Below are 24,279 nucleotides of genomic sequence, written 5' to 3'. Positions count from 1 at the left end.
ATTTGCAGGCTGAGCTACAAGGTGACAAAAAGACCTGGTCACATCTGTTACCAATAAAAATGGGGTGTGAGATAAGAGAATATGATAAAGTTATTTTAAAAGGTGTCTTTTTCGTAAATGGGTCAAAACCAGGGTTCCACCAAACCTGTTAATTCCACAGAATGCGTGACCTAGTTTATTGACAATGTAATTTTCTCTACTAAATATGATTTTTCTAACAGGCAGGAACTCAGGAAACGGGGGTGGGAGTGTTGTCTCAGAGCCCATGCCCATGGAACAGTTTCCAAGGAGGGAAGAAGTTAACCTACAAACAAAAAAGTAGAAAAATAGCAGACATACTCCAGTATCCTTGGGACTGTGGCACCAAAATGCTCACAGGCTGCCCCACACGGATGGAGTCCTTTTCTCCCTATGGGGATCTCAAACCTTTGTCCTAAGAAGGCTGCAATCCTCAGGAGCTGTGAACTTGACCTTCCTCTTCTTTATATAGGCTTTGCTCCTGCTAACCAGTGCTGGTAAGGATACCTGGGCTCTGGCAGGTGTGCAGTTGCAGCTGTTTATGCTGTTGGGGCTAATGGACACCATGGGATGCAGGGAGGTGTGCCAGAGGCACAGCATAGCATAGAGGCTAGAAATTGTAAGTAGTTAACAGTGTATTTTATTGACCTAGTGGCACAACAAGCATTCAGTTGGAACCGGGATGCTTTCAGATTTCTATTTCAGATACTATTTTAAAATAACTAAGCTGAGTTGGAAAATGTGTTTTTGAAAAACTCAAGCATCTTCCATCATTAGAAAAAAACAAATCTTAAAAATGCTTAACCTTTTCAAATACTGGGCATATATTTTCTGCATAAAAATACAAAATAACAGTATACAAAGGGTACATATTTTGACTAATATTGCTTAAGTATGGCAGAATAAGGCACAACAAGGAAATGAAATACAAAAGCACAGAGGAATATTTCTGTTACATAGGTTTCCACAAAATCCAAGTAGCTCTGCGTAGACATATTTCTCGCGATATGGAACTATTATGTTTCCAGCTCTGAGCTGCAGTTTTCAAATGACGCATCCCAGAGTTGTCTTTCTGTAGTTCTTTGAGAACTACAGCCAAGACTCTGCTCACACCAATTAATTACAAACATTGTTAATCTTCGAACAAAGCATTTGTTGTATAGGCTTTGTTATGGTTCACATCTAAGGAGCTGTGAAGAATGGAATCTCTGTAATTTACAATGCAATTCTAGATGCGTCTACTCAAAAGTAAGACCCAAGCAGTTCACTAGGGCTTACTTCCAGATGGGTGGATCTAAGACTGCAGTCTTGGATATTTAGAGTTCTTTCTGGTAAGTTAGCAGGCATGATCAACAAGGCTTCCCGGCAGAATATGGACTTCTAAGGCTGAGAATGCTAGTTCGTTTTGTTTTTTAAAGCTTTCCTCAGGGCAACAGCAGATGTGAATGTCATTTCTCATTAGTTCGCAAACAGACTTCAAGCAACAATAACTCCTTGCCTCAAAAACATGAAGTATGTGCATTAGACTCAGAATTTTTAATGTATATCAGGGCTCGCAGCAAAGGAAAAGGTACTTCATCAGCTAGAATCCTCTAATCCCTCACTTATGCCACAAGAACATTGGTAGAATGTCTATGTAGAATGTCTACATAGAATGTCTATGGTAGAATGTCTATGTGTCGGAAGCAATTCAGTTCTACTGCCACAAGCCAGCCAAACACTCTTGTTGGGTTTAGCTGTGCAATCCTACATATGTCTACTCAGAAGTCCCACGGAATTCGATGGTACATACTCCTGGGTAAGTCTGTATAGAATTGCAGCCTCAGGGTATTTGCTTGAACCATGTGCTTCGCTTGCATGGCAAAACATACTATGCTGGAGTTTAGTGTAAAATGAGGTTTGGTCTATTTGGTGAGGGTATCTGCTAGATATGTTAAATTAGGCTATTCAGCACCAACTGGGACCTTTTTCAGTTGCCCCTTACTAAGCAAATATACAATGTATATATCTACAAATTTATATACGTGTAAAATTCAGAATTTAAATGGTTGGATATGAGGTTACATAACATGTAAAGAGTTTTTAGAGGTATACTGTCAAGGTAGAGAGGCAAACATTTTAATATGAAGCTAGTCATGCAGAGGAATACTCTCCTTTTTTTTTGCACTTGGGTTTCATAGACTCAACAAAAATAAGTCTGTAATAGCACTTCCTAAACTTTGCACAGCAAGATGAGATCTGGAGAGGAGGACCTCACTTTCTTCCCAACGTCTCAGCCAATTTCTTCAGTCGCTTCTTGAGCTCCAGTGGGAACTTCTCATAGCACTTCTTGCAGACAGGCTTCATATCAAATTCCACAAACTTGTTTCTAAAATGAACCAAAAAAAAGGGAGGGGTAGTGGGGAAAGAACAAAGTCTTAATGCAAATAATCTTTTCATAGGTTTTGCTGGAAACTAATTTTATATATAAATTACCACCACCCCAAACTGAGTGTAGGTTACTTTTTTTTTTTACAATTTTATAAAGACAAGGATTTGTACTAGTCCTCTAAGGAATCATAATTTAAATTCCCACATCTGAGGGGAAAGTGGGTGTCTTAGGGCGGTTTTACACATATCTTTATTAGTTTATGCTTCTGGGTGTCATGCTCCCCCCCAATAAAGAAAGAAATACAGGCAAGGCAAAAACTATCATTAATATGCTGTGCAGCACAGAATAGTGCTTGCAGCATTCATACAGATAGTGTCTTTAAAAAGTGATTATTATTATTTTTTAAAAAAGACATGTTATGTTGCTTGTAAAGGCTATGGCTCTGACCCCCCAAAATGCACACCTAAAGTCACTCTTAAGGATGAACCGTGGTTGTTTTCTTAAAAAAATAAAATCATTATTATGAATCCATTTAAAATGTTGGGGAAATCTTGAATCCAAAGATTGCCATTATTTCTTATCAGGTTCAGAGCTGGTCACAATGACAGAAGACTCTTTTCCAGTCTTGGTGTACACATTGTGGAGGTGCTTCTGCAAGAAGTTCCCTGGTCTAACAGTATCCTATGAAAGGGATGGCAAAACTTTGCTCTGTGGGTGCACAGGGTGGTAAAGGGACCCCTGACCATTAGGTCCAGTCGTGGCCAACTCTGGGGTTGCGGCGCTCATCTTGCTTTATTGGCCGAGGGAGCTGGCGTACAGCTTCCGGGTCATGTGGCCAGCATGACTAAGCTGCTTCTGGCGAACCAGAGCAGCCCACGGAAACACCGTTTACCCTCCCGCCGGAGCGGTACCTATTTATCTACTTGCACTTTGATGTGCTTTCGAGCTGCTAGGTTGGCAGGAGCTGGGACTGGGCAACAGGAGCTCACCCCATCGTGGGGATTTGAACTGCCGACCTTCTGATCGGCAAGTCCTGAGTTAGGTCCATTACTTTCCAGAGGTCTACTCTAAGTAAAAAACTTTGTTGACTACCACCCACTATCTTTGTTCCCAGGGAATTTCCTGGGGATAAATATTTTCAAATGCCTTGGGATAGATATGTTCAAGTTGCCTCTCACCTCAGCCTCAATAGCTATGTTCTAATAGACGCAAATACAAAGCAAACATCAGAGCTAGAAGAGTATGTCACCTAGAGAGCTCCATATGTGTTTTGGGGACAAAGGACTTGCATGTAAATTAATCCAGTTACTCAGAACGAAGTTGCCCTTTTGTGTGGTGCTCATCGGAGGACCACGCCTGCTGTATAAAAATAAAGTAGACATTCATAATCCCACCTACTTTTGCCTCTCGGGCCGCCTACCACTGATATGCGCCCTTTGGAAAACTGCCCAGAAGGCAAGGAGGAAGCAAAAGGTTTCTTGCCCCTGAAAGCTAAAAAGAAGAGAACTCCCTAAAACTGACCGAAAGGAAGAAAGGAAGGAGCGCAGCTGCTGGGAGGTAGGAACAAAGCATGTTTACAGGCAGACAGGCTTTTTCTTTTTGTGTTTGTCTTTATCCTTTGCTTCTCGCTCCCGTTTGGCGAGCCTCCTCTTAAATTCTTCCGGCATTCTCTCGTAACAGTGTTTGCAGACAGGTTTGAGATCGATTTCAACAAACTTGTCCCTTGACGGGTGGGGAAAAGAAGGAATGGAGGAGAGAACAGGATAGAATCAAGATACAGGTGAAGCAAAACCAAGGAGAATTCAGCAGGAAAGAGAAACAGAGTTAAAGTAGTAAATGTACTAATAGGAAAATATGTCCCTGTCACTTGGCAGAGGCTGCTTCGTTAATGGCTTCATCAGAGCAGGTGTGAGAAACCATCAAGGGCTTCCCCATTTCCACACATAGCTGAAGTCTCTAAGGGCAACTCACAAAAGACAAAAAGCACACTACATGTGTGCTACAATGAAGGAACCTTGTTCTCCAGTTCCCATCAGGCCCAGCTAACATAGCCAATGTTCAGGGATGATGGGAGTTCAGCAACATCGCCGGCAGCAAACTAACAATGGTTATCCAGGGTGTGTTAACCTGCAGAAACAAGCCACGCTGTGGCTAAACCAACCATGGTTTGACATCATGTACAAACGTGGCCACATCACCGCTTCATGTATTATCATGAACATCTGATAAACTTACTTGAGTGTTAACTTAGTGTTGCAAGTAGAGCACGCGAAGCAGTTCACGCACCATGCCTTGTTCAATGCCGACACAACTGAGAAAGAGGAGAAATGACAGGATTAGCCGTCTGTTTACCAGTGACAGAGTAGATGATATTTATTGGAATTCCATGGCAGGTAAGGTAAAAAAGGTAAAGGACCCCTGGACGGTTAAGTCCACTCAAAGGCGACTATGGGGTTGTGGCACTCGTCTCACTTTCAGGCCAAGGGAGTCAGTGTTTGTCCACAGTTTTCTGGGTCATGTGGCCAGTATGATTAAACCGCTTCTGGTACAACGGGACACTGTGATGGAAACCAGAGTGCACGGAAACAGCATTTACCTTCCCGCCACAGCGGTACCTATGTAACTCCTTGCACTGGCTTGCTTTTGAACTGCTAGGTTGGCAGGAGCTGGGACAGAGCAACGGGAGCTCACCCCGTCACGCAGATTTGAATTGCCGACCTTCCGACCGGCAAGCCCAAGAGGCACAGTGGTCAGAGCCACCCGTGTCCCTATATATATATTCCACAGCAATGTTTAAGAGACTATTACGTTGTTTGAAACTGCATATTATTTACACAATAGGGATGCGGGTGGCTCTGTGGTCTAAACCACAAACTGTGTTTTTGTTTGTTTAATATAGTATGTATTTTTGTGTTGCTAAATTGTAAACCACCCATGAGCTTTGGATGAAGGGCAGTATAAGAAATTTAAAAATAAATGAATGAATGAATGAACTTTCAGATCAAGTCCACTTTCATTTGCCTCACTATATTTTGTGATTGCTGCTTTTTTACTATAAGCTGACTTGGAAACCCACTATCAATGCCTAAACAGTTTCATTTCATGTGCATTTTGAGTATTTTATTTTGAACTCAACTTCAACTGTTATCCTTCAGTGTGCTTCTCCTTTCTTAAATCACTTGTATTAAGTGGGTTATTTTTTATTTTTTATTATTTTAAAAATCCCCTGAAAAGAAGACATAAGCGCATCTGCGCAGAGACTCACCATCTCCTTCAATCACACGATTACAGTGGAAGCAAACATCACCAAAGAGCTGCGGAAATGGGGAAAATATTCCATAGTCATGCAAGTATTCATAAAACTTTAGAAAACGAAAATCAGCAGTTGGGACATATTAAAAACATATGCTTTCTCATTAGCAGAACAGATTAAGTAGGGGACGGGAACTCTCTTAAGTAATTATGACTTGATTTGTTTAAAAAAGAAGCTACACACACTAGTTTGGATTGAGAGAAATATGCATTTAATGGTATTTGTGGAAGCTGACTTTCCTCCTCCCCCTTGCAAACCCCTCCCCCCCAAAAAAATTTGAGGGACCCTGATGAGTGAAGTGGGCCGTGGTACAGGAGGTGAAGGTGAAATCCACATTTCCCCCAGATATTCAGGGCTCCTCTTGGGCCCTTCTGTCATGGCCCGCCCCATTCAGCAGGATCCCTCAACCCCCAGGGGAGCTGGGGAAGAAGGGGGCCAGGAACTGGAGCCAACACATTCAGATATAGAAATAGAGTTGGAAGCAACCACAAGGGTCATCTGGTCAAACCCCCCTGCAATGCATGATCTTTTGACCACCTTGGGGCTTGAACCCATGACCTTGAGATCAAGAGTCTCCTGCTTTACCAGCTGAGCTAGGAATACAAGAAGCTGTTTTACACTAAGTCAGACCTCTAGCTCAGTGCTGTCTGCTATACTGACTGCCATTGGCTCTCCAACAAGACAGACGTCTTTCCCAGCCTGATTTGGAGACGCCAAAGGTTGGACCTGGCACCTTCTGCCTGCAGTGTGTGGTCTGAGCTATAACCCCAAGTGACCACTTGGCGGTGCACTCTTAAACAGTGCCCAGTTTAAAGTGAACACAATGCACAGTCTAGGATTTCACAACAGGTTCTCATGCAGTACTCTACATCTGTACGATGGCAGCTGTTAAAAACAGCTGTTAAAAACCTTTTGGCACACACAAAAAGCTATTAATAGGGAAAGGAGTCTTTAAACTTCAACGACTCAGTAATAATTTATTAGAGATCACTGGAAATGTGAAAGGATCAATAGGACCTATGAACACGATAAACACACACACACAAACCTCAGATGGGAAAGTTTTAAACAAGCTGAAATAAAGAAATGACTATATTCTGAATATTTTAGTCCATATTTTATATGATTCTTCTAACATGGTAATTAACCAGAAAAAAAATGATTTCTATGTGTAACGAAAGCTGAAATAAACACACACACACATGTATTTGAATTCACAGACTGGATTGCCGCACTGCAAAATATTGCAAATCTGCAATATAGTTTTCCAGCTTCAAATTTAAACCAGTTCTCCAAATGTGTTTTTGAAGTGAAGAACCAATAAGACAAAGGGGAGGATATTCCATTCTAAAAGTTTGCCTATTAAAGGTAGGCTATCATGGAATTAGAAGCTTTACAAGCAAATTGTTGTTCAATTTTTTTTTTTTTTACCTCATAAAATGCTGTATATCAATTGAATGTAAATCTACATGGTTTGACACATACCAGCACTTGCTACGAGACAACAAATGTAGACGAAGCGAAGTTTCAGAGTTAACATACTAAAAGTCTCTGGCCAAATGTACAAAATGCAAGACGCAGCCATACCTGGTTGTAATGGGTCTCACAGTACGCCAGCCCCTTCCTCTCATAGTGACGGTGGCCTAGGAATGGCTTCTCACACTTCGCACAAACAAAATGCTGCAAGGGGGGGGGGGGTCGGGAAGAAGTATGGGTTACTACCTTCAGTTTTATGTAGTGATAATTCATCTGCATTCATCCCTATGTGAAACTGAGCAAATAATTTAATTTTTGCTTCTTAACTCACTGTACTGGAACAAGTTAAGTGTTTGCTCCAGAACATTGCAGCTAATTCTGAGGGCTTGTGAGGAAATGAAAGGAAGGAGAGTCCCTTTGCACAAGCAGAACTCTGGATAGAACCTTAAGTTTTGCTCTTAAAATGATAAAAAAGGTAAAGGGACCCCTGACCATTAGGTCCAGTCGCGGACAACTCTGGGGTTGCAGCGCTCATCTCGCTTTACTGGCCGAGGGAGCCAGCGTACAGCTTCTGGGTCATGTGGGCAGCATGACTAAGCTGCTTCTGGTGAACCAGAGCCGCGCATGGAAACGCCCTTTTGACGTGGTTTTGAACTGCTAGGTTGGCAGGAGCAGGGACCGAGCAACGGGAGCTCACCCCGTTGTGGGGATTCAAACCGCCAACCTTCTGATCAGCAAGCCCTAGGCTCTGTGGTTTAACCCACAGCGCCACCTGCGTCCCATCTTAAAATGATTAGAGGAGAGTTATTTTGGTATTTTCCTTTGTACATCTTTTTTGTTGTTGTTCTCTTTTGTGCTCCTTAAAGCATGTTTTTAAAAGTAAACTACCACAACCTATGAAATTACACAGAATTCCCTATTTTGAGGATTCCTTTCTCTGACGTATTATTATCTAGGTTGTTGCACCCATGGCTCACCTCCACATGCCACTGTTTGCCCATAGCATTCACCACTCGTCCTTCAATTGGCCTCCTGCATGCTCCACAGATGGGGACGCCCATTTTGTCATGGCAAGGCAAGCAGTACAGCTCCCCCTTCAGTTCTCGGGCGTCAGCAGTAAGTTCCTTTCTGTTCAGGAGGTACCAAAAGAAATGTGAAGACACAGCGAAGGAAAATACAGGCATGCATTTCAACTGGTGGATATGGTGGCAAAAGAAAACATGATATTATTATTATTATTATTATTATTATTATTATTAATAATGATGATGATGATGATAATGATAATGGTGATGGTGATTGATGATGATGATGATGATGATGATAATAATAATAATAATAATAATAATAATAATAATAATAATTTGGTTACGAACTGGAATGAATACCCACAGCCAAATATTTGGGAACTGTTGAGCCAGTAGCTGAAAACCAAATACAACGACATGAAAGCTGCCATATGAAATGATCCTTGGGAAAACAAACCATTTTTCAGATTTAAACACCACGGCATCCATTTCAAGTGGGGATTCCTGTTGCACAAAATGAGAATCGCCAAAAATGGATGGCGAATAATGCTTTCGGTCTGTAGGAGCACCAGTGAAAATCAGTAGATGGTCCACTCAACAGAAGGCAGGCTGTTCAAAGTGATTTCACGGAACTCCTGCTGAGGTAAAATACATCTGGGGCAAAATGAATACAACCCTTCTCAAAAGTAAAAGTAACATCCTGCTTAGAGGGCCTATAAACTGCGCCGTGCCTCAGCTAAATTCCTCTCATCTCAATAGGCTATTTTACAAGTTGAGTGTAGAAACCTGAATAGTTTATACTAGCCGGAGCCTCAGCTAGACCAAGTTCTTCCCAGATAAAAAGGCCTTGCTGAGGAAAGTAAAGTGATGATATGCATACATATAACCTGGGACTTACTTTTGCAAAAGGATGTGCAGAATGGGTCCTACACACACTCACCCCAACTGAACACAATGGAAATTATTTGGAACCAGGCTGCAGGAGGTTTATAAATATCTTATTCACTGGTAAATGTGTGGTAAGACTGTGTACAGTGGTGCCTCGCAAGACAAAAAGAATCCGTTCCGCGAGTCTCTTCGTCTTGCGGTTTTTTCGTCTTGTGAAGCAAGCCCATTAGCGGCTTAGCGCTATTAGCGGCTTAGCTGATAAACGGCTTAGCGGATCAGCTGATAAGCGGTTTAGCGGCTTAGCAGATCAGCTGTTAAGCGGCTTAGTGGATCAGCTGATAAGCGGCTTAGCGGATCAGCTGTTAAGCGGCTAAGCGGCTTAGTGGATCAGCTGATAAGCGGCTTAGAAAAAGGGGGGGGAGGAAAAAACCCCCGCAGGAACTCGCAAGACATTTTCGTCTTGCGAAGCAAGCCCATAGGAAATTCGTTTTGCGAAGCGCCTCCAAAACGGAAAACCCTTTCGTCTAGCGGGTTTTCCGTCTTGTGAGGCATTCGTCTTGCGGGGCACCACTGTATTTGCATTCATGCTTAATTATCAACCACTTTGATACTAAAGTTTCCATTCTAAAGATTTAAAAAACAAAAACACCCAGTTCCTCTTACCCGCAATTGGCACAGTTGAAGTGATCGGGGTGGTAAGGGTCATTCTTGAAGATGAGGGGTTGTTCTTCGATGATAGCATGGCACTTTTGGCAAATGTATTTGCCCATTCCCCTGGCTTTCTCCCGATTGTGGCAAGGACGGCAAAGGTGTCTAAGAGAGAGCAAAGGAGAGACAGCAATGAAAAGGAACCAGGTTCCTAGAACTGGATTTTGTTTTGTTTTTAACCCACAAAAATGTAACAAGGGCTTTTGCTTCAGCTTTGTAGAAAAGAAACTAGCAATAATCCATAACAAAACACACACACACACACACACACACACACACACACACACACACAAAGCCTTAACATAAAACAGTTATTTTACTGGTCTTCCTACAGAAAGTAATTCTCTGCCTTTAAATTTCTCAAATATAACACGTGCAAGCATAAATTTTTGCCAATAAAAAACTGCTCTAAAACTATATTTTGGTGCAGAACAATGATGTAGGCTCTGACCCAGTATTATAGCCTATGAAAATTGTTTCAGAATGCCATTAAAGAGCAGAAGGTCAATAAGGCTTATAGCCCACAGTGAGTTAGGGCCTTCTAATATCATGATCAGATTAAATATATTAAAAGTATATTGTAAGGTAAAGGGACCCCTGACCACTAGGTCCAGTCGTGGATGACTCTGGGGTTGCAGCGCTCATCTCACTTTATTGGCCGAGGGAGCCGGCATACAGCTTCCGGGTCATGTGGCCAGCATGACTAAGCTGCTTCTGGTGAACTAGAGCAGCGCACGGAAACACCGTTTACCTTCCTGCCAGAGCAGTACCTATTTATCTACTTGCACTTGTGATTTCAAACTGCTAGGCTGGCAGGAGCAGGGACTGAGCAACGGGAGCTCACCCTGTCACAGGGATTCGAACAGGTGAGCTTCTGATTGGCAAGCCCTAGGCAGTCTGGTTTAACCCACAGCGCCACCTGCATCCCATAAAAGTATATTGTAGCTCTTGGATATTATGTGAGCATCTCCTTAGGGCTGCTGGTTGTAGAACCTTTAGAATGGAGGCAGCATACAAGCTGGGTTCTGCTCTTCCACATGCCAAAGTTATCTTCTTACCCAAGAGTTGTTTCATATCTCATGCAAAACTATTGCTTAAGAAAAGCAAAACTAAATCCAAGGACGATGTTCTGCTTGCGCAACCTCTTGCACACACAGAAGACTTACTTATAGCACTGCAAAAATTTGCAGAGCAACAGTGGCAATTATCCTTCCATGCACCGTTCTTTGGTTCCAGCCCTGTACTTCCAGTATACAAATGTCACTCATTGACAGCCACTTCCTCAACGAAAGGTGGTAGGGCCAGTGGGGAGTCTAGCATTTTTCATCTCCAGAAAGTTGAATGCAACTACAACAGCCATGATTTTATGAAACCCGTTTGCAACTGCTGTCTTGGTTAGTTTTGAAATATGTTTAATGCTATGCTTCCAGAATGCCAAAGGTTGGCCACCATTTTAGAAGCTACTGCGTTATTTTTGATAGGACAAAATCCTGAAATTGTTATGACCTTGCATTCAATTTACAATGCTCAGTGTCAAGAGTCAAGACAAAAGAAGTTGAACAATACCTGCCAGCATTCTTCACAAACCCAATGTCTGCCAATACCTGTTGGCAGATATCACAGCAGAAACATTCTGGGTGCCAGCTGTTGTTCATAGCTTTAATAACACGACCAATAATGAACTCCCCTGCAAGTCAACAACATACCAGGATGTTAAAAAAAGAGAGATTTAATTTTAAATGCTAAGGTGCTGAAGATAATAATATGGTGTGTGATATAACTAATGAGAGGGCAGATCGTTCCACCAGGATCTGCTTAGCGCTTTGCTGAATTCCTCCCAAAATATCTGTGTCCTCCCGGAAGTAAACAAAGCAAAATAGCAACAATATTTTTAAATCCCTGTCTTCTACCATGTTTCAACCTCAACGAGCAAATTCAGATAATTTTACCCAGTGAAATTTATGTTACCCAATGAAATTTTGGTCAAGCTGAGTTCCTGAAATAATACAATACAAAGCAAAAATGAAACACAGAAATACAATGAGTGTCTGTCAGTAAGTAAGTAGACTTCAGCTCATTAATTTCAATGTGTCTTTTCCAAATGTGGCTAACACTGGAGATTAGTCAATGACTGCTAAAGAAGCTCTTAATCTGGAAATCGAAGTACTGTGGAAAACTGTGTCTAAATACAGTGTCTTGTAATTTGGGCTTCCAATAATTTAATGCTCCTTCCACTCAAAAACAGGATACCAATAAAGCCATTAAGAGGGCTGACAACAAGATGATAATGGACATGTGCAGAAAGGACGGGATTGTAATGGATAACAAAATAATAATAAAAATAAATAAAGTATCTTAGAACTATAGTTCTCATATATTTTTAAGATGCTGCAATTTCCCTCAGTTTGGGAGTCACCTCTCCTTTTCCAGCTCTGACACAAAACTTCCTTTTACCTTTGCAGATTTCACTGCTGCCTGCAGGCAATTCATATCAGGTTTCTCCTTAGGGGTGAATTGACCTGGAGATTCCTCCTTCTAGGCACCTAAACACAATTGCCATAATCTAGGGGGCTTTATTGGGTGTGGAAGACGGAGACCTGTGAGTGTATGGAACACTTTCTCCTTCCAAAATGGGCAAGAACCAAGATCCACTTGGAACATGCAGCTGCCTCGGTGCAGTATGGAAAGCAAGATCTAAAGTCCTGCTTCCTATCTAATTCCACCCCTCACATTAAGGCAGAGCTCTGACACTCCTGGAAAAATCCTACTCAATTCTGTCTACAGCATTACTGAGACAACTCTCGGTTTTTTTCTGCTGACCTTTTTTCTTTTTTTTTTAAGATAGGTTACTTCAGGAATCTCCCAGTTAGATCCAGAAATAGCATTCCTGTGCCTGATAAACAGAATATTATCTCATTCTAATTAAGTTATTTGACCTGAGTCTCTTGCCAAAGGGCACAGCAAGTGGGGGAAACAAGATATTTTAGTCTGGTTACTTTTGAAGGTTGAAATTCCTATTTAATAACCCTCACTTTGCTTTTAAGTGAAACAAACTTAGGGAGGCTTAAGTGGGATTCGGTACATGCCACAATCTAGAGACCCAGTTTAGCCTGCCATGGAGGTGGGCCTTAATTATCTGTGGAATAGTAGGGAGGCTCTCAGGCACAGATGCCACAAAAAATACCACAGTTAAAAGCATTTTTTTTTTTTTTTTTTTTTAGTATTCAATAGGCTGTAGATTTGAAAAGTGTTTGGGAACTAAGGAAGTGTTAAGGATAACGATGCAATTTCCTGAAATGGGAATGTTTACTTATGTTAAATTACTGTGTAATTTAACCCCCAACATGGGTGTGTCCCCCCCCCCCGACAGTAGCTCTCTTGTGATTGGCTGATTGTGAGTCACGCAAGAGAGGCATTCCATTTCTGTTGTGACTGTTATTCCAGTAACTGTTGCTTTTAACTGCTTTCTGCTGCTTATCTTTCTCTGTGTAAGGAGAATGGCTGCTGAGAGAGGTTTTTCAGGATACTGCTGAGGACAGTGTTGTGTCAGTGTGATCTGTCTGAAGTGAAACAGACAGAGGAAGATCCCTAAATGTTAATAGGGAGAAACCTGTGCAGAAACTCTCTGAAAGGAGCAAAGAGAATACTGCTGAAAGCGAAAGTAAAAATAACAACCCCAAACCCTTCATAAGAAACTGTAAGGCCTGAGTGAGGTAAAACTCTGGTGCAATTCTCAAGAGTTTTGTTTATAAGTCTAAGTAAAGAGACTTCAATCTACAATTCAAGTGAGAACATACCCATGTTTGAATAAGCATGAGACTGTAAATATATTCTTCTCAGTTATATGTTTATGAAAGTGAAGTTCTTTTGAATATGAAGGCTGTGCAGTTGTACCTTTGAAGTCTAACAGAATCTGTTCCAAAGTCCATTCAACTTCCAAAATGTTTTGAAACCAAAGCGCGGCTTCGGAAGCCTTGTAAGCCCCGTGGGATGTTCAGCTTCCAAAAGAATGTTCAAAAACCGGAACACTCACTTCTTGGTTTCGATCATTCGGGAGTCGATTTGTTTGGGAGCCAAGGTGTTCGAGATCCAAGGTACGACTGTATAGTCTTTACAAAGAAGCTATCAATCACCTAGAAGAGTTATTTAGCTTCCTAGCTGTGAGCTACTCTGCTCCTTTGCATATCATCAAAATTTTATTTATACACATAACAGGAATCTGCCTTAAGTCAGACCATTAGTCTATCTAGCTCAGGATTATTTGCACTCACTGTCTGTGTCTCTCTAGGATTTGAGTCAACCCTACTTGAGATGCTAGGGCAGGCATCCCCAACCTGCGGCCCTCCAGGTGTTTGGGCCTACAACTCCCATGATCCCTAGCTAACAGGACCAGTGGTTGGGGATGGTGGGAATTGTAGTCCAAAACATCTGGAGGGCCGAAGGTTGGGGATGCCTGTGCTAGGGATTGACTCTGGGACCTTCTGCACTCAAAACAAACACACTACCACTGAGGTACGTGGTAGCTTCTAAATCAGACACTGAGCCCTACAGGAGTAGAGCAGTCTTTCCACTACAAACTTTCACCTCCCGACTCATGGAAGATGGTGGAGAACAAGCGCTTTTGCCCATGCTTCCTTCTCTGTGTTAATTGCGGGGAGAAACAAACAAATGCCCAAAGCAGGCTGATGTTCAGGTGAATACCATCTGGCGTAGACAGTCATCATTGTGGCAGATACATAACAAAATCTTCCTTGTGTTCCAGACCTGCTTTGTTTTCTTTAAACAGCATATGTGCCTCTCCTCCCACATTTGGATGTCCACATTATCATTATAAAATATTCCCAAAAATTTATAGATATATATATTTTCTAGAACTTACCACACTGATGGCAGCAAGGAGCAAAAAGCATCTGAAAGTCATGTTCGCAATATTTCCTTCCTTCAAACTAGAAAAAGTAAGACATAGAGGAATTTAGAGGAATACGGAAAAGTATAGCACTTCACCACTTCATGTTTCATACATATAAATGGCCGTACAATTTCCGGGTTCTTTCAATCAGGATCCAGCCTGATTTTATGGCAGAAAGGAACTGAAGCTCTGCTAATCCATCGGATTGTTTAACAAGTTCTGCTTGTATATTATTATGCCACAGGGAATGATTTGCACAAGAAATCTGGCAGGCTGCGGTGGAGTTTATGTTAGATGGCTGGATTCTGACAGGATGCTAAAAAAAACTGGGCACGGAATCAGCTCGTAGTCACATTTGCCTTACTGGATCAAAATAATAAACACCTGTGCTGGTATTCAGAACAGGAAGCATTTTCTGCTGGCTCATTAGATCCTTTCTGTCCTCTACATTTCCTGAAACCGCACTCTACTGTATTGCAGGAAACACGTCTGGAAAGACAGGAATATTCATACCCACCATCTCTATAAATGGACATACAAATCATTATTCCAGAGACTGCAACCCCCACTTCAACATATGCAACAATGTACTTATTATGTCAATCAGATTAATTTCCAAGTACCGTATTTTTCGCCCTATAGGACGCACTTTTTCCCCTCCAAAAATGAAGGGGAAATCTGTGTGCGTCCTATGGGGCAAATGCAGGCTTTCACTGAAGCTTGGAGAGCGAGAGGGGTCGGTGCGCACGGACCCCTCTCGCTCTCCAGGCTTCAGGAAGCTATCAGCAAGCCTGGGGAGCCCGCGGGAGTTCCCGCAGGGCTCCCTACGCTGCGGATAGCAGCCTGCCCCCTGGAGCGCGGGGCGCTCCGAAGCAGAGCGCCCCGCGCTTTGGGAAGATATCCTTTTCTCCTCTAAAAACTACGGTAGGTGCGTTTTTAAAAGCTCGGGCTTCCCCCGTGGCTGGGGGGGGGGAATAATTTCCCCCCCTTTATTTCCCCCCCCCAAAAAAATTAGGTGTGTCCTATGGGCCGGTGCGTCCTATAGGGCGAAAAATACGGTATGTGCGTGGGGGGGGGCAGGCACCCATGAGGCAGACTGCAACGTTTATTACAGAAATTTAAATATTTCAGGTTTCTCTCTGTGACAAAACCACAGCCAGATCAGGACCCCGGGTGGATCTGGATCCTGCTCCCAGAAAAAGAGAAGGTTAAAGCACTGAACAACTTAGTACTGTAGACCCAGGTGGACCTGCAAAGGTGGCAGGATTATGAAAGGAGATGGTAAAAATATTTTAGGGGATGCAGAAGTGTGTGCGGGCAAAGTTTGCCAGGTGGTCGCAGCCAACCCCCTGGTGTCACAACAACAACAACAACAACAACAACAACAACAACTAATAATAATAATAATAATAATAATAAATTTGTACCCCACCCATCTAGCAACCTTCAGATATCTTCTAAATGCCAGGTAGTTGTTTATTTCTTTGACATCTGATGGGAGGGCGTTCCACAGGGCGGGCACCACTACCGAGAAGACCCTCTGCCTGGTTCCCTGTAGCTTTGCTTCTCACAGTGAGGGAACCGCCAGAAGGCCCTCTGCGCTGGACCTCAGCGTCTGGGCAGAACGATGGGGGTGGAGATGCTCCTTCAGGTATACTGGACCGAAGCCGTTTAGGGCTTTAAAGGTCAGGTGACCTCCTTTTGTTTGCAATGGCAATCAGCTGATCAATGGACTCACATAGCTCCATATGCAAACTCCATGAGGCCCAAAGGTGTCTTCAGCTAACCAATACCATAACACCAAGTGTAAGGCAAGTGAGTGTGGATTGCCCAAATGAACAGGGACCCCTGGTTTGCTTAATTTGGCCCACAGGCTGAAATTCTCCATGCCTGCCATATACTATTAATCTAGTCTGGGATCACAGGAGTTCCTCCAATTGGGGTCTAAACATTATGCTGGGCCCTGCAGGTCCATGGCACTGTGTGACGCAAGGCATATACTGAACAAGTTCATCCAGCTGCTCAATGGCAAATAGAGCCCAGTTATTCTCAATAACTTTTGTAATTACATTCTAGTTTTTCTGGCTCATTATGCCTGATTTTCTGGCCAAGTCTACTTTCATCTTCCTCTTGATCTATCGGTGAAAGCTTCAAAGACCTGTAACAAATCCATACTTTGAAGTGAAGTTTGTTTGACGGTGACGTATGCCTAAGTTCCTAGTATTAAAGGCTTCCGGGGGGAATTTTGTCTCAAGTGGCCCATAAGCTAGTTGCTAATCTCTATGCATTTTGCTAACTTTTTGGAAATTCCCACCCTCCCCAGCTGAATGTGTTGAACGATTCCTTAGGGGCATATTGGGGACTTTTATTCCAACAGATAAAACAAATACACTGACAGTATTCACAGAAGCAGCAAATAATTACACCCTACCAAGATTTGCTCAGAAGCAAGTCCAATGGATTTTAGCAGAATTTACTTCCTGGTAAGAGTGTTTAGGATTGAAATCTTGGTTTGCTAAAGTCGAACACAAAATAAATATGGGTTCTGGCATAAAGCAAGCTCTCTTGGTTCTTCAGTCTCATGGATGAGAAAGGAGATCAAAATAGTACAAAACGACAGATAATGGCATTCATCGAAAATGTAACAGAGCACCTGGTTTGAATGTAGAAACTTCCAGGTTAAATCACGGGGTCTCCTTGGAGAGCCGCTGCCTCTGTGTAGACAGTACTAAGCTAGATGGACCAATAATTGGACAAGGAGTTTTTCACAGTGAAAAAAGCAGCCTTTGAAATTATAATGTGTTGGGTTATCAACATAAGATAGTAATGATACTTAAGGGCTGAGGAGGACTAAGTCAAAAGAAAGATGCCATTCAACCAAACCCAGATTCAAAATCATTGCCTCAGCCTTAGAAAAATGAGCTATAAAATCCCCAAGGATTGAACCCACAATGGAGGTAGCCAATATGGTGCCCTATAGATGCTCATGAACTACAACTCCCATCATTCCCAACTGTGCTGACTGGGGCTGATGGGAGTTAGAAAACCAACAACCTCTGGAGGGTGCCAGAACACTGCTTTAAGGAAAGTTGTGATCTGTGCTATTTTTCTAGAAAAAGAGGTGCTAGAACTCTCCTTGTTCTCCTATATTGGCAATGGCACCCACCTGAGAGGTGCCCGAACAGAGTTATGTGCAAAGCAGGTACTTTGTGAATGCACCACTAAAGCAATGACTTCATAGAGAACAGATGCATGCAAAGTTGATACACTTCTTTAAAAAGTGTGCCCCCTTATTAAAAATATCTACTGTCCTGCATACGCCTTCCAGATTGCTAACTTCACCCATCATCACCTCACTGTTCTCTTGCAGGCTAAAGTTTTCTGATCATTTAACTATGCAGTACCTCTGGTAGTAAAGCCCATCACAAACTATATTTGACCAGTGTGGTCAGCTCCCTGCCTTAAATCTAATCGTGATGACAGGCATCTCTTAAACATGTGCCAACATTTCCGTGGACTTCCTCATTTACATCTAGCAAATACGTATTTGGTTTCATTACTCCTCTGGACATCTTGGCACTGGCACTCCTAATTTTAGCAAGCTCTTACGAGTGTTGCTAACTCTCTGTGTTGCAGCACGCTATGGCAAACAGCTGGAAGCTACAGGTGACTGAGTTCTAAGCCCAAGCAGATAAGATTGCCAAACATGGGCCTTGTAGACCATGAGTTCTGGTGCCTACTCAGCCACGAACCCTCACCGAGTCAGTCACAATCTCTCGGTCTAATTGAACTCAAAGGGTTGCTAACAAGGTTAAACAGAGAGGCAACATTTAGCTCTCTGGAGAAAGCATAGGGCAAAACTCTCGTTCATAAATAAAACAGAAAGTTAAAACCATAGATAGGTAAGTCATCACTCCACAGATGGACATCTTTATTTACCCGACACACTGCTGCTTTTTAAAGTTGAATTCTGTTGCCTGGTGCTTAATGTTTAAACATGTATGTTAGGGCTGATTGAAAAGCTTTGTTTCCTAATAACTGCTGTATTGGATCAGCTTGTGGTTATGCTGTAGGGCAGCTGTGGCCCTCCAGATGTTGAGGAACTACAGCTCCCATCAGCCTCAGCAAGCGTGGCCGACGGCTAGGGCCAAAGGTCCCCCACACTACTGTGGAGTCTGTAGTTATGCTGAACTCTGCGGGTGCTCAAAATATGCTATCTTCTGCATTTTCATTTCAAATGTGCTGGAGGTAGGTCCTGGCACTTAAAAAACAGGTTAAAGGAGAGAAGTTGATCCCAAGTCAAGCACTGCAGTGGCCTGGAATCAGTCGTAAAGAAAAATGACCCTGCGTTAACTGCCTCCCAAACGACACCACAGGAAAGGAAGCAATTTCTGTGGCAAGTCCTTGACCAACATACACAACCTGGCGCAGTACAGGTTTGGGAATAGTTAACAGAAAAGTGAAAATACCACAGGGAACCAACCTCATAAAAAAGCCCTTCGGGGAACTGCTGGAAGCACTGGGCACACACGAAACACTGTTCGTGATACAGCTCGCCATTGCTGTTCACAATCTTCTCCGCAGGTGCGAAACCTCCCCGGCAGCGCTCACACATGGCATTGGCCAGAGCGTTGGCCATGTTGCTGTAAGGATAACAAAGAGCAAAGGGGTTAATCAGACAAATAAGGAAGCTTTGCCGACAGTGCTTCTTTTTCATTAGGCAGCTGTTCCGATTCAGGAGGAAAATACACAACTTTTTCTACTTAATTTACTGCCTTCCTGGCTCTCCTGTTCAGGGACCAGTGGCAAATGCAGCTCCCACTTCCGGAATGTTGTTATTTATTTAATTTATATCCCATCTTTCCTCCAAGGAGCTCATAGCGGTGTACACGCTTGCCCCTCACTTTCATTTTATCCTCACAACAACCCTGTGAGGTGGGTTAGATTGAGAAACAGAGGCAGGAAATATCACCCCTGTCAATCAAGCCTGTTTCCTATTGTGGGAAGTTTCTGGGATGAGGTGGAAGAGGAAAAGTGAAAGGAATAGCAGTGGCAACAGCGGATAAGATCTGCCACCTTCCAAGCAGGTGAAGAGATACTTTGCTTCCAGTAAGGGACTCTGTCTGAAGGGAAGCTTCCCCTTCTCTAAAGAGACTCTTGGGGGTTGTGTGGTTTATTGCTGGTGACCCAACTTCCCAGTTTCCCTTTATGACTAGCTTGGGGGAGGCAGAGGGGAAGCCGGCGAGGATGCTACTCTCGCCTCAGGGTCCAGGCAAATGTCTCTGCCCCCCACACTCTCAGGTGGGACCACCCAAAGCACCTCTGTCCACTCTGCTATTGGGCATCCTCCATCTTTGTGGAGCCTTCCAGATACTGCTGGACTCCCAACTCCATGGGTCATGGTGGCTGAGGCTGATGGGAGCTGGAGCAACAACATTGGGAAGGCCATGGGTTCCCCATCCCAGATGCATTTATTTCAATGTGACGTGTGAGACGCTGGCCTGGTTCACATCACCCCACAACACGTAAGACTCTGCAGGCAGGAGGATGCAACAGAATGCTGGGGGCCATGCCCCTTTTTCCTCTTATGGAACATCACAGTATACCTGGCAAGAGAGCAGCTGATCTCTTCTGGGGTGAAAACAGGGCTGCATTTATAACCTGGACACCTACAACTTTTGTACATTTTGTGGGTGGGTGGGGGTGTAGAAGTGCATGCACGAGCCTGAAACACACATATGTAGGACCCAGACTTCTGCAGAGTACAGTGGTATGTCGGGTTACAGACGCTTCAGGTTACAGACACTTCAGGTTACAGACTCCGCTAACCCAGAAAAAGTACCTCGGGTTAAGAACTTTACTTCAGGATGAGAACAGAAATCGCGCGGCTGCGGTGCGGCGGCAGCAGGAGGCCCCATTAGCTAAAGTGGTACCTCAGGTTAATTACAGTTTCAGGTTAAGAACAGACTTCCAGAATGAATTAAGTACTCAACCCGAGGTACCACTGTATATGAATCAGCCAAAAAACGGTAAGAGGAGTGTCAAATTTGAAGTAGCCCAAAGTCTCCTTTAATTCTAGGCAATTTAGAGAGGGAAAGCCACATCAGTCCATTGCAACAGCAATCCTATGTCACTTTGAAGCCTGGCACATTGATTTGAGCACAAGCTTTCATGGGTTAGAGTACGTGTTGTCAGATTCAATTTCAGTGTCTCGCATGAAGCAGCTCCTCATTTGCTTTGGACTGTGGTGAGTAGCTCCCAAAATAGCACCCAATATAACTCCGGTCCCCCCAGGAGACAATTGCATGAGTATCTCTTAGCAGTTCAGAATGAAGAGGCAGAATCCTCTGCCTCATCTGTTTCCACCCAGTCATACGAAGCATACAAGACAGGACCGTTCAAGTGACCTTTCTCCTTAATCTTGTTCTGTTCACATGGGCCGCAGTCCAAAGTAACGGTTCTGCTTGCAAGAAGAACACAGCCACAGACAACATTCTGCAATGGGACACGGACATCCACTCCCCTCAGGCTACACTCTTCTGAGCAGCTGCAAACCCATGAAAAGTATCTTACAAGCGAAGTAAGGGATTACTGCCATGATACTACACAGAAAGGAGCCAGGTCTCTTCCACCCCCCACTACTGCAAATCCAAAGAAATGTGCCAACAACCACCCAGATGCACCCTGCAACCAAGTCACTTGTTGCAACAGAAAAGTCTTAGAATCAAGCTCTGAACGCTATATTGGTGTGCAAACGACAGCACTCAAAAGAGCAATCCTATCTATTTTTACTCAAGTAAGTCCCACTATGTTACATGTGTTCAAGATTGCAGTTTAAAGCTACACACTTGGAAGTCCTACTGAATTAAACATTACTTTTTTTTTGAATAGCTATGTACAGGATAATGCTGTTGGGATGCAAGCCTATGTACAGTTACTTGAAAGTAAACCCAATTGAAATCTTTGGGACTTATGTCTGGGCAAATATGGATGTGTGGTTGCCTACATCAGAATTCCAGCTGAGATATCAGCTAATAAAATGAAAAATGTCTCCAAGCTTATATTGATGGAACTTAAGAAAAGTAATTTTTAAATGCCTTCTGCATGGCAAACAAGCATTTCATGTCAATATGTGAAACGGAGGTGTTGCCTTTTATACTTAGGTACAGCAAAGTATTGGAAGAATGTGAAATCCACAGTCAGAAATCCTGCAAAGCATTTATTGTGCTCTAGAACCAGAAAATAATGCATACATTAACTAACACATGCACACATTCCATGATTAAAATGCAGTTAACTACAAAGCATCCTGTTATTGTGCAGATCATAATAAATTGCAGGGTCCCCAGTCATGAGAACAGCAAGCAAGACCGTGTTAGAGTAAGGCAAGCAGACCAAGTAACAAACCGACTCTTGCGGAGTGAACTTACAATCTTGCATAAAAGTCACATATTTCTTTGTATACTTTAACGTCACTGTGCCTGCGTTGCAATTTTGACACGGCTCTCTCGCCTTCATTTTCGTGGTCGTTGTGCACGTTCTGATGGGTGTGCGAGATTTCTTCATTCTCTGGAATGGCATAGGAGTGCCCCCTGCTTTGGAATTCCATTATATATATATATATATATATATATATATGAACACAACAACCCAGCAGCAGCAACAGAACGCTCCAGGGAGTAGCAGTAAGGAGAGAAAAAACAATCCGCAATTTGCGCGCTGGGTAAAGAGCTTCCAAGTTTAAAAGCGTCAGCCACAGAGCAGCTTGAATGTCAGAGCGAGGTTGGGAGAGATTCACTGGAAGCAAAGCAACACATTCCACAGCAAGGTGGTAACGCCAACTTGGGTGGAACATGCGATCTCTGCTATCTGCTGTCCTTAGCAAGAGTTCCACTGAAGCAGTGTTCTCTTAGATAAATGTAAGCTAGGGCAGGCTAGCTGTCACAAGGGGTTTAATATGGAAAAACCTACTGTGTCGTGTGTGTGTGTGTGTCTGTGTGTGTGTGTATAAAACAACATGTTAACGCCTTTGCAAAGATAACAAGGAAATACCCTGTTAGGAACATCTTGTTCACACAAAAACCAAACTGTAAAAATAGTAAGAATGCCTTTTTACAAATAATGCTCCCAATTTGTTTCCTATGTCATGGAATTTGGAGCGGCTGATGAACACACACACACTCAAGAATGGACACTTCCATAGCTGACTGGGCTGTTCTGCTTGGCAAAACCAGTCGGCACAATGGAATGCCTTAAGTTGCCATTTTTGGGACCGGCAGCTCAAAAGTCATACTTTCCCAATGCGACTTTTTGGTTCCTGGAATTCATTCTGATTGTGCGGATAAAATATAATGGGTCGAATTCTAAAGGGTGTGTTGCTAAACGTGTGAAAACAGTCCTGATCCCCAGGCATGTACCTCCAGATGGTGGACATGTCAGATGCCGTCCTGGAACCTGGGCATCTTCACTTGGTCGCACGTGGCCTATAAAGGTAAAGGTACCCCTGACCTTTAGGTTCAGCCATGGACGACTCTGGGGTTGCGGCGCTCATCTTGCTTTACTGGGCGAGGGGGCTGGCGTTTGTCCATAGTTTTTCTGGGTCATGTGGCCAGCATGACTAAGCCGCTTTTGGCAAACCAGAGCAGCGCACGGAAACGCCGTTTACCTTCCCGCCGGAGCGGTACCTATTTATCTACTTGCACTTTGATGTGCTTTCGAACTGCTAGGTTGGCAGGAGCTGGGACCGAACAACGGGAGCTCACCCCATCACGGGGATTTGAACAGCCAACCTTCTGATCAGCAAGCCCTAGGCTCTGTGGTTTAGAACACAGCGCCACTCGCGCCCCTACCAGAGGCAAAATGTGCCTGGCAAATTTTGAACACTGGTGCAATGGGGGGGGGGGAGCATATGTACATAAAGCAGGTCCCTCTCTACAGATGTCCTCTGTACAGTGGAGAGGGGCACCACAGTTGGGATAAAAGGGCCAGCAGGATTAAGGTCTCTCTCCCTTTCGTGTGCCTGGTAATCGGGTGCCCAAATAGGGCTCTAGAGCAATCCAAATCCCCACCCAAATTCAAATGTCTTCATGGTACTTCACATAATCTACAGCTTCTTATACGCCGAACCCCAGACTCTGGGGAATAGAGAAGGCTCTTGTTCCCAAAGGAGCTCTGCAGGCTTCTTAAAATCTCCTTATACAGAAGGAGCTGCTGTTTGAAACTATGCTATGGAATTCAATTACACGTATTCAAGTGAATCATTTTCAGTGGAACATCTTGCTTTGCTCTTAAGGCACGTCCACAGGTCCTAGGAGGAAGGAAACTCACAGCAAATCCCAACGCTAGCCTGCAAACCAATATGGACAATGCATTCCCTAATTCTCACAGTGTTTCCTTCCCAAAGGGAACACTAGATGCACACTCACATGGATTGAGGCCAATACATTTAGATATGAGGTGAAAACCACATCACCCAGAAGAAAGGCAAACAACATGTTAAAATCCTGGATTTGTTTTTATTTTAAAAAAATCTATTTGCTGTTGCCCAAAGAATGGGCATCCGAGCCCC

The 24,279-nt window shown here is 43.3% G+C and overlaps 1 protein-coding gene and 1 long non-coding RNA gene across 10 annotated transcripts in view; one reads left to right on the top strand and one right to left on the bottom strand.

The window, feature by feature from the left end:
* Nucleotides 1-635: 635 nt before the first annotated feature.
* Nucleotides 636-24,279, bottom strand: part of LIMS1 (LIM zinc finger domain containing 1) — a 74,078-nt gene continuing 50,434 nt past the window's right edge. For 3 of the 9 annotated variants that reach the window (XR_013837863.1, XR_013837864.1, XR_013837865.1), the window contains exons 2-11: nt 19,195-19,354; nt 14,682-14,748; nt 11,369-11,489; nt 9,758-9,907; nt 8,156-8,306; nt 7,290-7,382; nt 5,655-5,703; nt 4,625-4,700; nt 3,911-4,111; nt 636-2,386 (exon numbers count right to left, since the gene is read on the bottom strand). Coding sequence is in view for 3 of the 9 variants with exons in the window: in XM_079972857.1 (XP_079828983.1) it covers nt 2,272-2,386; nt 4,625-4,700; nt 5,655-5,703; nt 7,290-7,382; nt 8,156-8,306; nt 9,758-9,907; nt 11,369-11,489; nt 14,682-14,748; nt 19,195-19,354; nt 22,142-22,566 (1,407 nt within the window). In the remaining 6 variants the exon portion in view is untranslated. Of the gene's footprint in view, nt 2,387-3,910; nt 4,112-4,624; nt 4,701-5,654; nt 5,704-7,289; nt 7,383-8,155; nt 8,307-8,550; nt 9,232-9,662; nt 9,908-11,368; nt 11,490-14,681; nt 14,749-19,194; nt 19,355-22,141; nt 22,628-24,279 lie in introns of those variants that run through there. The other 6 variants (XM_079972859.1, XM_079972858.1, XR_013837867.1 and 3 more) reach the window with 5 other exon arrangements.
* On the top strand, nt 20,490-21,772 carry LOC307214409. Its single transcript, XR_013838051.1, has 2 exons — nt 20,490-21,507; nt 21,603-21,772. It is a non-coding gene; the product is annotated as an uncharacterized lncRNA (long non-coding RNA).

This window comes from Podarcis cretensis (genome assembly GCF_951804945.1).
Source record: "Podarcis cretensis genome assembly, chromosome: 4".
Lineage (NCBI taxonomy): Eukaryota > Metazoa > Chordata > Lepidosauria > Squamata > Lacertidae > Podarcis > Podarcis cretensis.
Note: the sequence above shows the minus strand (reverse complement) of the source record. Positions and strands in the feature narration are given on the sequence as shown.